At 32.6% G+C, this 13389-nt stretch overlaps 1 protein-coding gene and 1 non-coding gene across 8 annotated transcripts in view; one reads left to right on the top strand and one right to left on the bottom strand.

Annotated features, from left to right (window-relative positions):
- The window catches only part of LOC138710756 (uncharacterized), a 290182-nt gene that overhangs the window by 257739 nt on the left and 19054 nt on the right, over nt 1-13389 (top strand). For 5 of the 7 annotated variants that reach the window (XM_069841853.1, XM_069841858.1, XM_069841856.1 and 2 more), the window contains 3 exons: nt 7734-7856; nt 10812-10874; nt 11660-11791. In XM_069841853.1, the coding sequence (XP_069697954.1) occupies nt 7734-7856; nt 10812-10874; nt 11660-11791 (318 nt within the window). Of the gene's footprint in view, nt 1-360; nt 451-7733; nt 7857-10811; nt 10875-11659; nt 11792-13389 lie in introns of all 7 variants that reach the window. The other 2 variants (XM_069841854.1, XM_069841855.1) reach the window with 2 other exon arrangements.
- TRNAC-GCA (transfer RNA cysteine (anticodon GCA)) lies at nt 9826-9902 on the bottom strand. Its single transcript has one exon. It is a non-coding gene; the product is annotated as a tRNA-Cys (tRNA).

Raw genomic sequence — 13389 nt, 5'->3', positions numbered from 1 at the left:
ATTCAATTGTTGTTATTATTTTCTTTTAACGGAGGGCAGTAAAATATTTTGAATGTATATTTATATTACTTAATGATAAGTATCTTACTTAGTTAATTTAGTATAATTATTTTTCAATTCTCGTGTACTGGTATAAATCTTTTTCAGATAATTTTCAAGGAATGCCACGCTATTTTAATCACAGAAAAGCATTTCAATTCTCTGAAGTAATTATATAAATGCTTATTTATGTACAATATGAATATGAGAATTCTGCATTTTTAGTTATATTTAATTTTAATTTAATTGTAATTTATTTAGTTGCTATTCATTTTGTTTTTAAACATTTTATAGCCTCTACTATTTAATTACTTTCTTCAGTTTCAGAAGATACTCCAAACGAGGAAGAAAATCCACGTTATAGGGGTGGTCATATTCCTTCTCGTGTGTTTCGAATGCTGGATGAAAGTGGTACAAATTGATTTATACTTAACACAGTGATTATTTCCTTTCCAGCAGCATGGCTGAGGTGATGGGCTCTTGTAGTGCAGACAAATTACAGCTTGGAACTTTATCTTTATTCTTGTTTCAGGTGAAGGATATTACTGGTGTATGGTTTATTACAGGAGAGTGACTTGTTGGTGTTGGTAATACTGTAATTAGATTATATAAAATCTAGAGTTACATTACAGTCTAATACATACAGTCGCGCAATTTCAACACTTTTTTTGCCAACATTCCCGACACTAGTGCCCGCTTCATAGGGTTGATACAGTCAGCACGTGTTTTTAAGGGATGCGAGATGTTATAATAACGTTTTAATCATGCGTCGGAATAAAGGCAATGTGTGCAGTGCTGTAAATTGCAGTAACAATAAGTTTAAATCTCTGAATTTGTCATTCTTCAGATTCCCTAAAAACCAAGAGAGGTAAGTGTATATCTGAAAATCATAACTTGTTGAATGTTATATTGTATTCAAGTAGGGATGGTGATGTCAATTTTTCAAGAATTCATGGATATTGTAATTCTTTTGCAAAATATTCACTTCTTGAATAAATCCAGACTGTCGATAAATTTCTGTTGTGTTGATGTAGATTCATGTGACAGACGTATTAAGTTCTCAAGAAATAAAAGATCCTTTTTTAATTTAATATAAAATGGCAATCTTTCCTGTAATAATTTGCATGACTGTTATTGGTGTTGATTTTACAGTTCCAATGATTATTTATTGAAAATAAAAGTATATTTTCTGAGTTAATTGAAGTAAAAATCTTTTCGACAAAGTTGTGTGTTCATTTATTTGTTTTAACCTACGTCACATTAACAGTAAGTACATGTAAATTACGTATTGTATTGTATAGGTAGGATAAGTTAAAATTAAGCCTATGTGTGAAAACTGGAAATGTAATGTAAAATGCGGTAAACTTGCCATAAAAATTTAAACCATAATATCAGCACTATTTGTGACTCAAAATAATAAATGAAATAGGCTACTGGTTTTTAAGAATTTGAAAAAATAATGAACTTTATAAATATATTCAGTGTCTATTATATTAAGGTTTAATCCTCCCCTTTTTTATTTTCAAGTTTACCTCAGCGGTCGTGTTTACCTCAATTTGCAGTATGAAAAATAGTTAATTTCTCAGGAAATAGGGAGAGGAGTTCGACACGCAATATACCCTACGAGATATGCCCTACAATTTTGAAGCTACTAATTTTGACTCTTCTCACAGGAAATATAGCGTTCCAGTGATGCATAAATATATTTAGGAATGAATGAATTAACCATCCACGTACGAACAATTATATTATTTCAAACCATGATACGTGATCAGGGCCATGATAGTTGTACGGAGCAGAAAGAATTACGTTTATTCCCAGCTTCTGAAACTTGTAGATTAACTGTGTGTGAAATTCTTCTAGGATTCTAAAGTAAAATTAATAAGAACCATATACACACACTGTATAGCATAAAAATATAAAATAAATTACACAAAACCCGTTTTCTGATGTGTTATCATAAGTAGTCTGCACACTTTTAACTTGCCTGCCACTAGAGCGCTATTGTCACGCCAGCTGTCAAATGTTGGCATATTTTATACCTATGTGTTGCGCAACTGTATGTATTAGACTGTGGTTACATTATGATTCTTATGACTCATACTTTGGTTTTACTGCAATATGACTATCTTTTTCATATTATCTTACCAACTGTATTGAATCTACTGTATAACTCAAGAGTTCACTCTTTTAGTGATATAGTTTAGAAGTTCTATACACACGTCAGATAATTAAACAGTGGGGTGCAGGGAGGGAAGATCTACAAAATGAAAATGAACATACACTGGTTGTTTTACAACAGTATCGTAATAAATATTTTAACCAGATAAGTGAAATTACACAATTCTAGAAATTTACCTGCAGGAAAAAAAAAAAAGAGGACATAGACCTATTCAAAAAATAAATTACTCTAAACGAGATATTTTTGAGGGAAAATATTGATGATCATTATTTGTGCTACCATTTCACAGGAAATTTTCTCACAATTTCCATTTAGAAGAAAAGGCTATACACAAGCATAGAGACAGTCAGAAAACTAATAAGAGATGAAAAAATATATCCTCAGTGTGAAAAGAGTGTGACAATTTTTTAGAATGAAGGGTAGGTAAGAAAAATAGTACTGGTACATAAGACCCTAACTGTCATTCTTTAATACTATCTGAAGACCTTGCTTCTTCATCATGTTTTCTCCGCATTAGGCCTACTCCTCAGATTTTTCTGCGGTATTCATTATTGCATTGCACATAACCACAATAACTAGGTGAAAGTGAGATTTTCACGACGAATTATCATACTGTGTTACATAAGGCATGATATATGGAAGGTCTTATAGTTGACCCACAAATAGCCAAGATTAGCAGCACTTGTGTATCGGTACAACTTAATACTAGAAACTTTTGAAATCATATGACCTCACTTCAAAATTATTCGAGATTATTTTTAAAATAAAAAGAGTTGACAAAAATAATTTCCTGCAAATAATTTTTGCTCTCTTGGTTTCATAAGAAATGTTATTATTAATATTGAAATAAAACTTCCAAAACACTTCATTTTCACGTCCCTGGGATAAGTAAATTAATATATATTTCATATAAATTGAATGTTTAACCAATATGTGCAGAGCACATATCAAAATGATTAATTTTATCGTCCCTTCCTCTCCTTGTTCAAGGAACTTCAAAAATTTCTATCAGAGCCTCCGAATCCATTTCTCTCAGTATCACAGTTCTTTTTCTGTTTGTAATCTTAAAATTTAGTTTAGTTTAGTTTAATTTAGTTTATCAGCCTCAGGAATGACACTGAATTTATAGCAGTATCAGTACCGGTATGTTCTAAACACTTTATCTTCATATTCCTTAGATAAGTAAATCAAATCCATAAATATGAGTGAATAATAATAATAATATAAGTTACCTGACAGTAATATATTGCCATATCGCGAATTAATAAATACAATAAATATAGTTTACATTCTACTGTAAGCTACAGTAATACAGTATTATAATATACATAATCTTGTAGTTCAACATGATGTTTCAGCATCTTGATTTATTGAATCTTCTTATATCAGTGCATCCAGGTACATTAAACATAAAAAAAAAGGAAGGAACGGGATATATATAAACAGACAAATACCTTGACTAATTAAAGATTCATTGTTCATATAATTATATTTTTCTTAACTCGAGAGAACTCGCGCAGGGTATATAGTTAGTTAGTGGGGTTTAAAAAGGGCGCATCAGCTACTATAGCTATTTGCACTCTTATCTAAAATTCTTCACAAAACAGAAGCACAAACAATACAATAAGCAGAATGTTAAAAAGAACTAAAAAACGTTGTCCAGGTAAAAACGAGGTACACTAAACGCCATTTCATACAAGTTGAGAGGATTTGAAAGCATTTCTTTCCCCTTCTACTTTCTCTGAGTTCGTCAGCAACAGCGTAAACGACATTTCATACAAGTTGAGAGGATGCGAAAGCATTTATTTCACTTTACGCTGTTGCTGACGAACTCAGAGAAAGTAGAAGGGGAAAGAAATGCTTTCAAATCCTCTCAACTTGTATGAAATGGCGTTTTAGGGTATATATGACCCCCAAGTAGAAATATTTCGTCATTATACTTTTTAGGTTGGTACCACTGAGTTAGCCGCTCATCTATCTTCCTGCCAAATTTCTTGGCTTACAAATCTATAATGTGTTAAATTGGAAAAATCATATTAAAGAAATTAACCCCAAACTAAATTCAGCATGTTTTGCTATTAGATCTATGCAAGAGACAGTAAATATCAATATCTTAAAAACAATATACTTTGCATACTTCCACTCGGTACCAGTAACAAGTGTTTGAATAATATTCTGGAGAAATTCGACAGACAGCAGCAGTATATTCCTACTACAAGAAAGAGTAATTAGAATAATAATAGGTGCCAAATCTAGGGAATCGTGTAGGACTATTTTAAAAAAACTACAAGTAATGCCCATGGCTTGGCAGTATATTTTTTCACTAATAATCTTCCTCATATGTAATCGTGAAAACTTTGTAACTAATTCAACAGTTCATAGCATAAATGCGCGTAAAAAATTACTTTCATACTCCATTAGCAAGTCTATCATGCTACCGTAAAGTGGGGTGACTTTGAACGCCGAGGTGACTTTGAACAGTAATTTAGCGCCTTTCTAAATTAAATGCTGTACCCTATTGCGAAAGAACTGAACTAGTTTATTGACAACTTAAACAGTTTTATCGCAATAGGGTACAGCATTTAATTTAGAAAGGCGCTAAATTACTGTTCAAAGTCACCTCGACGTTCAAAGTCACCCCACTTTACGGTATCAAAAAGGAGTGTGTTATATGGCAGTAAAATTTGTTAATAGCCTCTCTATGGATATACAAAAGAAACTCAAAACATAAGATTATTTAGGGCCAAATTAAAGAAGTACTGGTACCGGTACCTAATTTCTCATGCCTTCTATTCTATAGGTGAATTCATGACATCCAACAATGCTTCATGAATATTTGTGTGTTGTATGAAGTATTGATACTAAAACATTGCGTTGTACTAGTAGACTATATTGTAAAACTCTTCTGTATGTGTTTCAACTAGACTGTGACTATAATTAAGACTTTATATTACTATTAAGATTTTTTCCTTCGTTTGACATGTTCCATTTTCTAGCTGTGAAGCAATGTACGAATACCATGGAATGTAAATAAATACAATACAATACAATACAATGGAGTAATGGCGAGTGTGGATATTTAATTTGGCCTACATTCATCTTTATTAATGAAAAAAGGGATCTTTTATTGGTAGTAGGCCTAGATCTTTTACACTGTGTCAACAGCTTTATTTCCTCATTCTTCAGAAGCCATGCTTGAATTTTTTTACCTAAAAATTTCTATGTGTGTATCGATGTTAGCCTGGTTTGATTTTGTCATTACTTTGGTTGAGGAAAAATGCAGTAACCATTAAATCACCGATGACAAGCTGAAAAGAGATATTGAAACAACTCACCCACCTGTCTCGTTATTTCATTTCATTTATTGTATGCCATTATCTTACATCAGTAGCCTATTAAAGCATTAAGATGTAGAGCAAAAAGTTGAAACATTTTTTTGGACAAGATTACAATTTCGGACAAACTGCATTTTGAAAGTCCACTCCTCTTATCTATATACCGAAAATTATTTGGTTCGGAGTAGTATCTAATTGCTGTTTACAGGGTGTCTCTAAATTAGACCGACAAAAGTAGGGATTAGATAGATAACCTTCGTGGAAGCATATTTTATCAAGGAACCCATGGGCTGCAACGCTTCATTTCATTGCAAGAAGGCGGGAACGGATAATCACTCTTTTCAGTCCAAGAGGGATGTGTCATTACTACTATCACTCGGTTTCTTTACGTCTGGAGCCCAGTATCATTTGGTATCGATTACAGCACGTTTGTTTCCTTCCATTGGTATGACCTCTTGTTATCCGTCTACATAGTTTAGTACTTGTACTGCACTCATTCTGTTATAATGTTCAGTACAGTTTAATGCGTTGTTGGTTTCGTTTTTCTGTACCTATTTTTTCTTTGTTTGGATTAACACACAGAATCATGTGACACCGAATCGCTTGTTATTTGTACTGTACTGGTACATACTTACTTACTTTATCCCGACCTGTAATTCCTTCTTGCACTGAAATGAAGCGTCGCAGCTCATGGGTTTCTTAACAAAATATGCCTTTCACGAAGGTTATCTATCTGCTCCCTAATTTTGTCGGTCTAATTTAGAGACATTCTGTATAAAATTATGTTTGTTAGGAAAAATGTTATTTGGCATTCTAGGGTCCCAGTTCAGCAAACTGGTGTAGAAATTAGACCAAGAAGAGAACTCTGGCAGTGGAAATATATGTAGTAGTTCAAACATGAAAAAATCTGGAAGAATTTAATAAAATTGTGGATAATGTGATAAGCTTTTACTTACAATAGGGGTTATTTTAATTGCTATGTAATATTTATTTATATCGAAAAAATATAATATGTCTGCAGCATCTATAAATAGGTATAAAAAGAGTACAATTACAGTAAGAATGATATAGATTTTACTGAATAAAGAATATAGAATCAGGAGAGCGAATGCTGTTAAACATTTGCATGAGATAAAATGTTTACAGTTCAATTCTGGTCTATTGTCATAATAAAGCAGGGGTTGTTAACCTATGGATCATCATGGTTTTCGGGATATGTCACGTAATTTCTCGAAAAAAAAAACAAACAAACTAGCTATTAATAATAATAATAATAATAATAATAATAATAATAATAATAATAATAATTTGTCAGAAACCAGTATACAAAGTGTGGATATGACATTCTCAGGTTAGATAATATACTCACAATGCACAAACAAATAAACATAGCACAATAAACAAATATAATAAAATGAACATTGACAAATAAACAAAGTATGATGCAGATTAACATTTATACAAAAACAAAGAGAAAAATTAAAATATAAAGGTTTACATTTTAAAATACAATATTTACACCACACTCCATGAATTCATTCATTCAGTAAAAATGTCTATTCAGCAGCCTTCATTTAAAATTACAAATCTTTACGTTTTTATGAACAATACTGACATGACAATGTCTTCTTCTGTGTGGTAATAGTAGGCCTAATAATAATAATAATAGTAGTAATAATAATAATAACAACAATAATAATAATAAATGTCTACACTTAATTATATGGCATTATTAGCACCTATTGTTCAATTGTACCCGTGAATCATGCTCAAGTTTATCTCAAGTTGTTGATGGCCTAGATGATTTTGGGTCTTGACCGAAAAAGTTAAGAACTCCTGTAATAAAGCATGATGCTGACCAGCTACCTCTGTCATAATGATGAAATTCTGAAATGCATGAAATTTACTAGTACTTGCAAGTTGGTATTGTGGAGCATGTCTTGTATTGTGCTCCTACTCTAATACTAAACTTTCTGCCTTTATCCACTCAATTCTGTCTACTTATAATATAATTCATGTGAAATTTATTTCTAAACATTCTTTTGTTTTGTTTTTTTTACTCGATTTTTTTTTTTAAGTTTAGCTCAAGCCAGCACGCTGTCCATACTTACAAGTGCTTGTATACCTTCTGGGATTAATGTAACTATTGGTGTACATTTTATTTCCTTCCTCCTCAGTGGACGAGGACAGTTTCCTTCACACTGAATCGGATCCTAGGTACAGGGGTGCTGCAATACCTTCCAGAGCTTTCCGCATGTTGCAGAATATGACTGATGGGATGGCAGATTACGGCGAGCAGGGTACGACTGCTTGTGTGTGACATGTGTTTCCCAGTCCATATCAGGGTTGCCAAATATTCACTTCTTTAAATATAATTTTTAAAGCCTTCATATTTCCACTTAAAAGGGACCAGACTTTTAATATGCACTAAATGACTGAACCATAATGAATTCAACAGTAAAAATGAAAAATATTTGAACTTTGTAGGTGAGATTGTGACATTAATTTTATACGAGTTTTTCTGATTTTGTGCTTCAGAAATCCAATTTTTTATGTATCTTCTTATTATTAAACATTTTTTAATCTGTGACACTTGGCAACCCTAAATGTGTGCATTTGTGAACAAAAATATTTTTATTTTGAATTACGTTAGAGATTAGCATGAACAAAACTGCTTCAAAACCTTGTGTACATTATTTTCTAACAACTGAATAAGTTTCTTCATTTTCAAAATTTTTACTCGAAATATATGAAATAATTGAGTTCCGTAGACAAAAGTAGATAAAATCCTGGTAGTGATTCATTAAAATGGGCTCTCAAAATTTCAGAATAGTCCCAAATGCAACGAAGAACAGTGCAGGTGGGCCTATATGCTGTAAAATTGTTTAGTTCAGAGCAATTGTTACATTCTAAAGTAAGCTTAAGAATGAGAACATCTTCAAACAAAAGTTTGAGAAAGTAAAAATATTTGCTTATATTGTTATGCATAATCATAAATTAATTTCAAGTTGGCCATTTACGAGATAACTCAAGAGTGACAAATAGATGCTACTCTTGGCAACTTGTCTCTATTTTTGCATACACTACCGGTATTCAGTCTCCAGGCAGTACAACTAATAATTCTCTTAGTCTTTCTCCCCTCCCACTAACCTCTTATGCACATTTCCATATAACTGTATGACTGGAATAAAAATGATGTGTAATTTACGGTACATTGTTTATTTCCTTAACTAAAATGTAGTTCTGAGTAGTTTTGTATGTTTCCAAAATCTGATTGTTTACAGAAATAATTACGGTAAATTGATTTTAAATTAATCTGTGGTGCAACAGCCCATGAAGTGCCAAGGCCGACCAGCCGGCTATTGGCCTCATGTCCACATGCCGCAACAGAGACGAACGATATTACAGAAATATCGTTCTAAAATAACGAAACAAGATTTAAAGTTATCAATGAGAAAATTAGCATAATGTAGATTAAGGACTGTGTAAAAGGATTCTAAAAATTTAATTACACAAATATTATTAAATCCATAAATTTTCTTTATGAATGTAAATTTTTTCCACAGACTAGTCTAAAGAACTGTTGACGCCATTCATATCCTTCATACTCTTTACTACATTCATTTACAACTTTTGGTACCTAGCTGTGCGCATGTGTGAAGAAGGAAGATCTTGAATAGATTCTGTATACTGATAGTTTACACTGAACGACTTCCATTGCAATGTCATCAAAGTAATCATTTCTGCTTAATAAATTTAAGGTGGCTTCTCTGTAGCAGCTTTAATGGATGCTTTGCTTCTGCTTTTCTGCTAAAACATAACAAAATGAAAATCTTAAAATGCAATTCATGAAGATCTCCTAAGTAAATGTATCTGTTTGAAACTTACTTTGACTTAGTAAATTTTTTTCAGACAAAAGTTTAGATCTTATTGAGTTTCACACAAAATTTAGGGTTGGAGTTGCATGAAAGAGCGTCCAAAAAACTAAGCCATAAATGCATAATCTAACTTGTCTGTAGGGATTGTGTAAAGTGTCTAATGACAAAATTTCATTTGTACACTCTGGTAGGTATGAGTATAATATTCAATAACTGTGAAAACTTAGAAAGAAAAGTGCTTTGAGAATCATTTTATAGAATTTCAAAACTTAAAGGGGCAATATACCTATATTCATATATATGAGGTCTCGCCGTCCTCATCGAATAATCACGACTACTATTTTGTGTTAGTAGTCAACATGTATATACCTAATAATTTGAGAAAAATTCGTTCCGGCACCGGGAATCGAACCCGGGACCTCTCAGCTCTGCGCGCTGAGCGTTCTTTCCAACTGAACTATGCCGGGACACAGTCCACTGTGTCGGCCAAACTCTCCTCATTGTATTGTCAATGACCTACTACCTGCATTTTAGACATATAAATCATATAGCATAAATCATATTGTTAACATTGATAACTGTTGTTAAAATATGGCCATAAAGTCATTTAAATATGCGCTCCTGCCTATATGACTTATATGTCTAAAATGCAGGTAGTAGGCTATTGACGATACAATGAGGAGAATTTGGCTGGCACCGTGTATCGTGTCCCAGCATAGCTCAGTTGGAAAGAGCATTCAGCACGCAGAGCTGAGAGGTCCCGGGTTCTCTTCCCGGTGTCAGAACGAATTTTTCTCAAATTATTACGTATATTAAATGGGCAACTTTAAGACCTTCTCGTCCTTTGCCTCAAAAGAACTTTGAAATTTATAATTTAATTTTTTAAATGTACATAAATTTTCATATATTTAATAATAGTGATTGAAATAAACCTGCAGTAACATCCAGAATACAAATGTTTAACAGCGAATTTGTTCTTTTCAGATAAAGAACGTTCCTTTCATAGAATAATACAAAAGTTTGTTCCAAAGATCTTACTTGATGATTACTATATCTCACTCACTGAAAGTAGGCCTATAGACATGCAAGTGACATTTATACGTGATATACGATTAAACAGAATATTTAATATCTTGTGTTATCAGTCATTGCGTGTTTAGTATATCACAACCATTAATGCGAGCTGTTATGCTTTTAGACGCATTGTGAATTGTAATAATTTTTGCTTTATAACAAGTGGTAAAGAGTTAGTGAAAGGCTTTATTATGTGTTCCAATATGAGAGTTTATGAATTGTAACATGTTTGTAGTTATAAGTGTTTATTTTATGCTTAAGTATTTAAAATTAAATGTCAGTTAATTAGTTTATTTCTTTCAGTACCCCGGGGCCCAGGAATGTCGGGAAATCCTCAGGCAAGGCCTGTACAACAAGTCTCCTCAGGTATGACAGTTTTGTCGAAGTTACAGTGAATAATGTAGGCTATAATTTGCTTCCTTACTAAAGGTGTACGATGTAAGTTACAATGTACATATTTATTATTGCATTAAAGTTATACTATTTTAACATTAAAAATCTTTCTACTAGTCAGTACAGGTTGACATCTTCAAACTGAATTAGTTTGTAACTGTCTCTATTTACTTGCCAGTTCAAGTCACTGAATTGTTGTTATTAGAATTCTTTTACTAAAGTGAGACCAGCCAATGTGAATCCCAGATGTTTACTGAGACACGTAATTGTAAAACACGTGCAGTAGGGCGTATTGAAAAAGGCCGAAAAATTTTTTCCGAAATTAAAAATTTAAGGGTTCGCAAAAGTTGCATTAAAGCCAGCTATAACAGCTGGGGGGATCATCGTGCTAACCACACGATACCTTCATTCTGGTTGGATGTTTAAAAAAAGGACACAATAATTTTTTAAAAAGTCTGACTTCTCAGTAGGGATAACCGTCCCTACTGTCCCCATCCCTGTGGGCGACCATATTTCAAAACGCTGTTGAAGTACTGTAGGCAATTTCAACTCAAATCGTAAGCAGACCATCACATTCTATACATGGAAGATTAGTCAACGATGACTCTTCTACTAGAGATAAACTCAAGACTGGTGCCAATCTAAAAGATGAAATTCTGAATTTTTTATAATACAAATGCTATAAATTTGCATAACATTGAAGAAATAAACTCTTTGTTAAGAAGAAAATGACTAATATAATGTATGTACATTTGCAGGTGATGGATCACCCCAGGCATATATCCCACCTTCTGAGCAACAGGTGCAGGAACCCAGAAAATACACAGGTGGTGCTATCCCTTCACGTTCCTTCAGAATGTTGCAAGCTATGACAGCACCCGAGAACTGTGGTAAGTTCCCTCCTTTGTTTTCATACTTATAGAACAGGAAACATTGTTCCCATTTAATGGCACATGACGTATTCATTAAAAACTCACTTCTACAAAACTAGCTAAGCTATAGTTGGAGAAAAATTACTAAATGATTGACTTTTACCAGCATCAGTAATTGCGTTGTTGTTGAAGAGAGTAGACATTTTCTTTGAACCAATCCTATCAGTGAAAGCATCATCACGAAAAAATACGACTGAAGCATAATAACATCACTAACAGAATCATAATAAAGAATAGCACACTTAGAAAACTTAAAAAATATTCATAACCATAACGTTACGATTTCTCTTTAACTATTAGTTCGGATGAACTATCAACGAAAGTAAAATATAAGGCAAAATTTAGGTTGCTGTCAGGACATGACTGCCTGGCTCACCATCTACACAGGATAGGCATATACCAATCCAACAGATGTGTTTTGTGCAACAATCCTGACCAAATCATGGACAAACAACACCTTCTGTTCTGCCCAGCCTTAAATCCAACTGTACAACAAATTGAGGACCTTGTTAGCTTGTACTGGGAAGCTAGAGAGAAAAGATTGATCGTCAGTTCTCGCCATTGGAAAATAAATAAATAAATGAATGAATAAGTGAATAAATAAATAAATAACTAAGTGAATGAATGAATAAATAAATAGATACTGTACATATATTATACAAGCACTTAAACAATTACTTACACGCATCTCTTGAACAGCCGTCATGAATATAGAGAAATATTTTGTGAGGCCTATCTATATAAGAAGTTATAGATCTCAAGTTTTGCGAAGCAATTTAGAATAGGTAATATCTCCGTTGTATACATTAATTTTTTTTTGTACAGACACTGATGAAATTTTAGTTTCTTAATAGTACATACAGTCACAAAAATATTTATTAATTTAAACTGAACTGGTTGGTTAACCTGGAAAGATGAATGTTAGGATAACAACTACAGTCTTCTAAGACATATTTCCACATCGACCTTTGTAATAAATCTTTTGACAGCGACTACAGGTGTTTTGATATTATGGTTTCACAAAATTACTATTTTATACGACTTTTGAATCAACGGTAAAATAAATAACTTGAATAGTGATTGTGTAATGACTTCATTAAATTCAACTAAAATTTATGTTTACAGATAGGTCTGTCCTTTGTGGCAGAATTATCTGTGACTGTAGACATCTCTTGGAATCAATTTCCTTTTCATCAACACCAATCTCTCTGGCGACTATAAGGCGTTTCTGTTGAAAGTCTCTCATTTACAATCTACATTGTTTTCAAATTAAAAAGGTAGCAGAACAAAAGCTTGTGACATGATCTCTGATATAATAGAGGGCTTAACAGTTCTTTTCTTAATACATACACGTGAGTGAATAGTAAAACTTTTAGTGAAAGTTTAGTAACCAAAGTAGGACTTTTGTGATCATGCAATAATCTATGGAATGTGCAGAAAGTGGGATTAAAAAGATACGCTATAAATAGTAAATAACACGTTTACTCAATTATTTTCCAAGCAATGGACTGAATTGCCCAGTAAGATGTCTTCTAGCCTTTTATTTCAAATGGAAC

Source organism: Periplaneta americana, chromosome 12 (genome assembly GCF_040183065.1).
Source record: "Periplaneta americana isolate PAMFEO1 chromosome 12, P.americana_PAMFEO1_priV1, whole genome shotgun sequence".
Lineage (NCBI taxonomy): Eukaryota > Metazoa > Arthropoda > Insecta > Blattodea > Blattidae > Periplaneta > Periplaneta americana.
The sequence above is the reverse complement of the archived record's forward strand: the minus strand, read 5'-3'. Positions and strand labels throughout refer to the sequence as shown.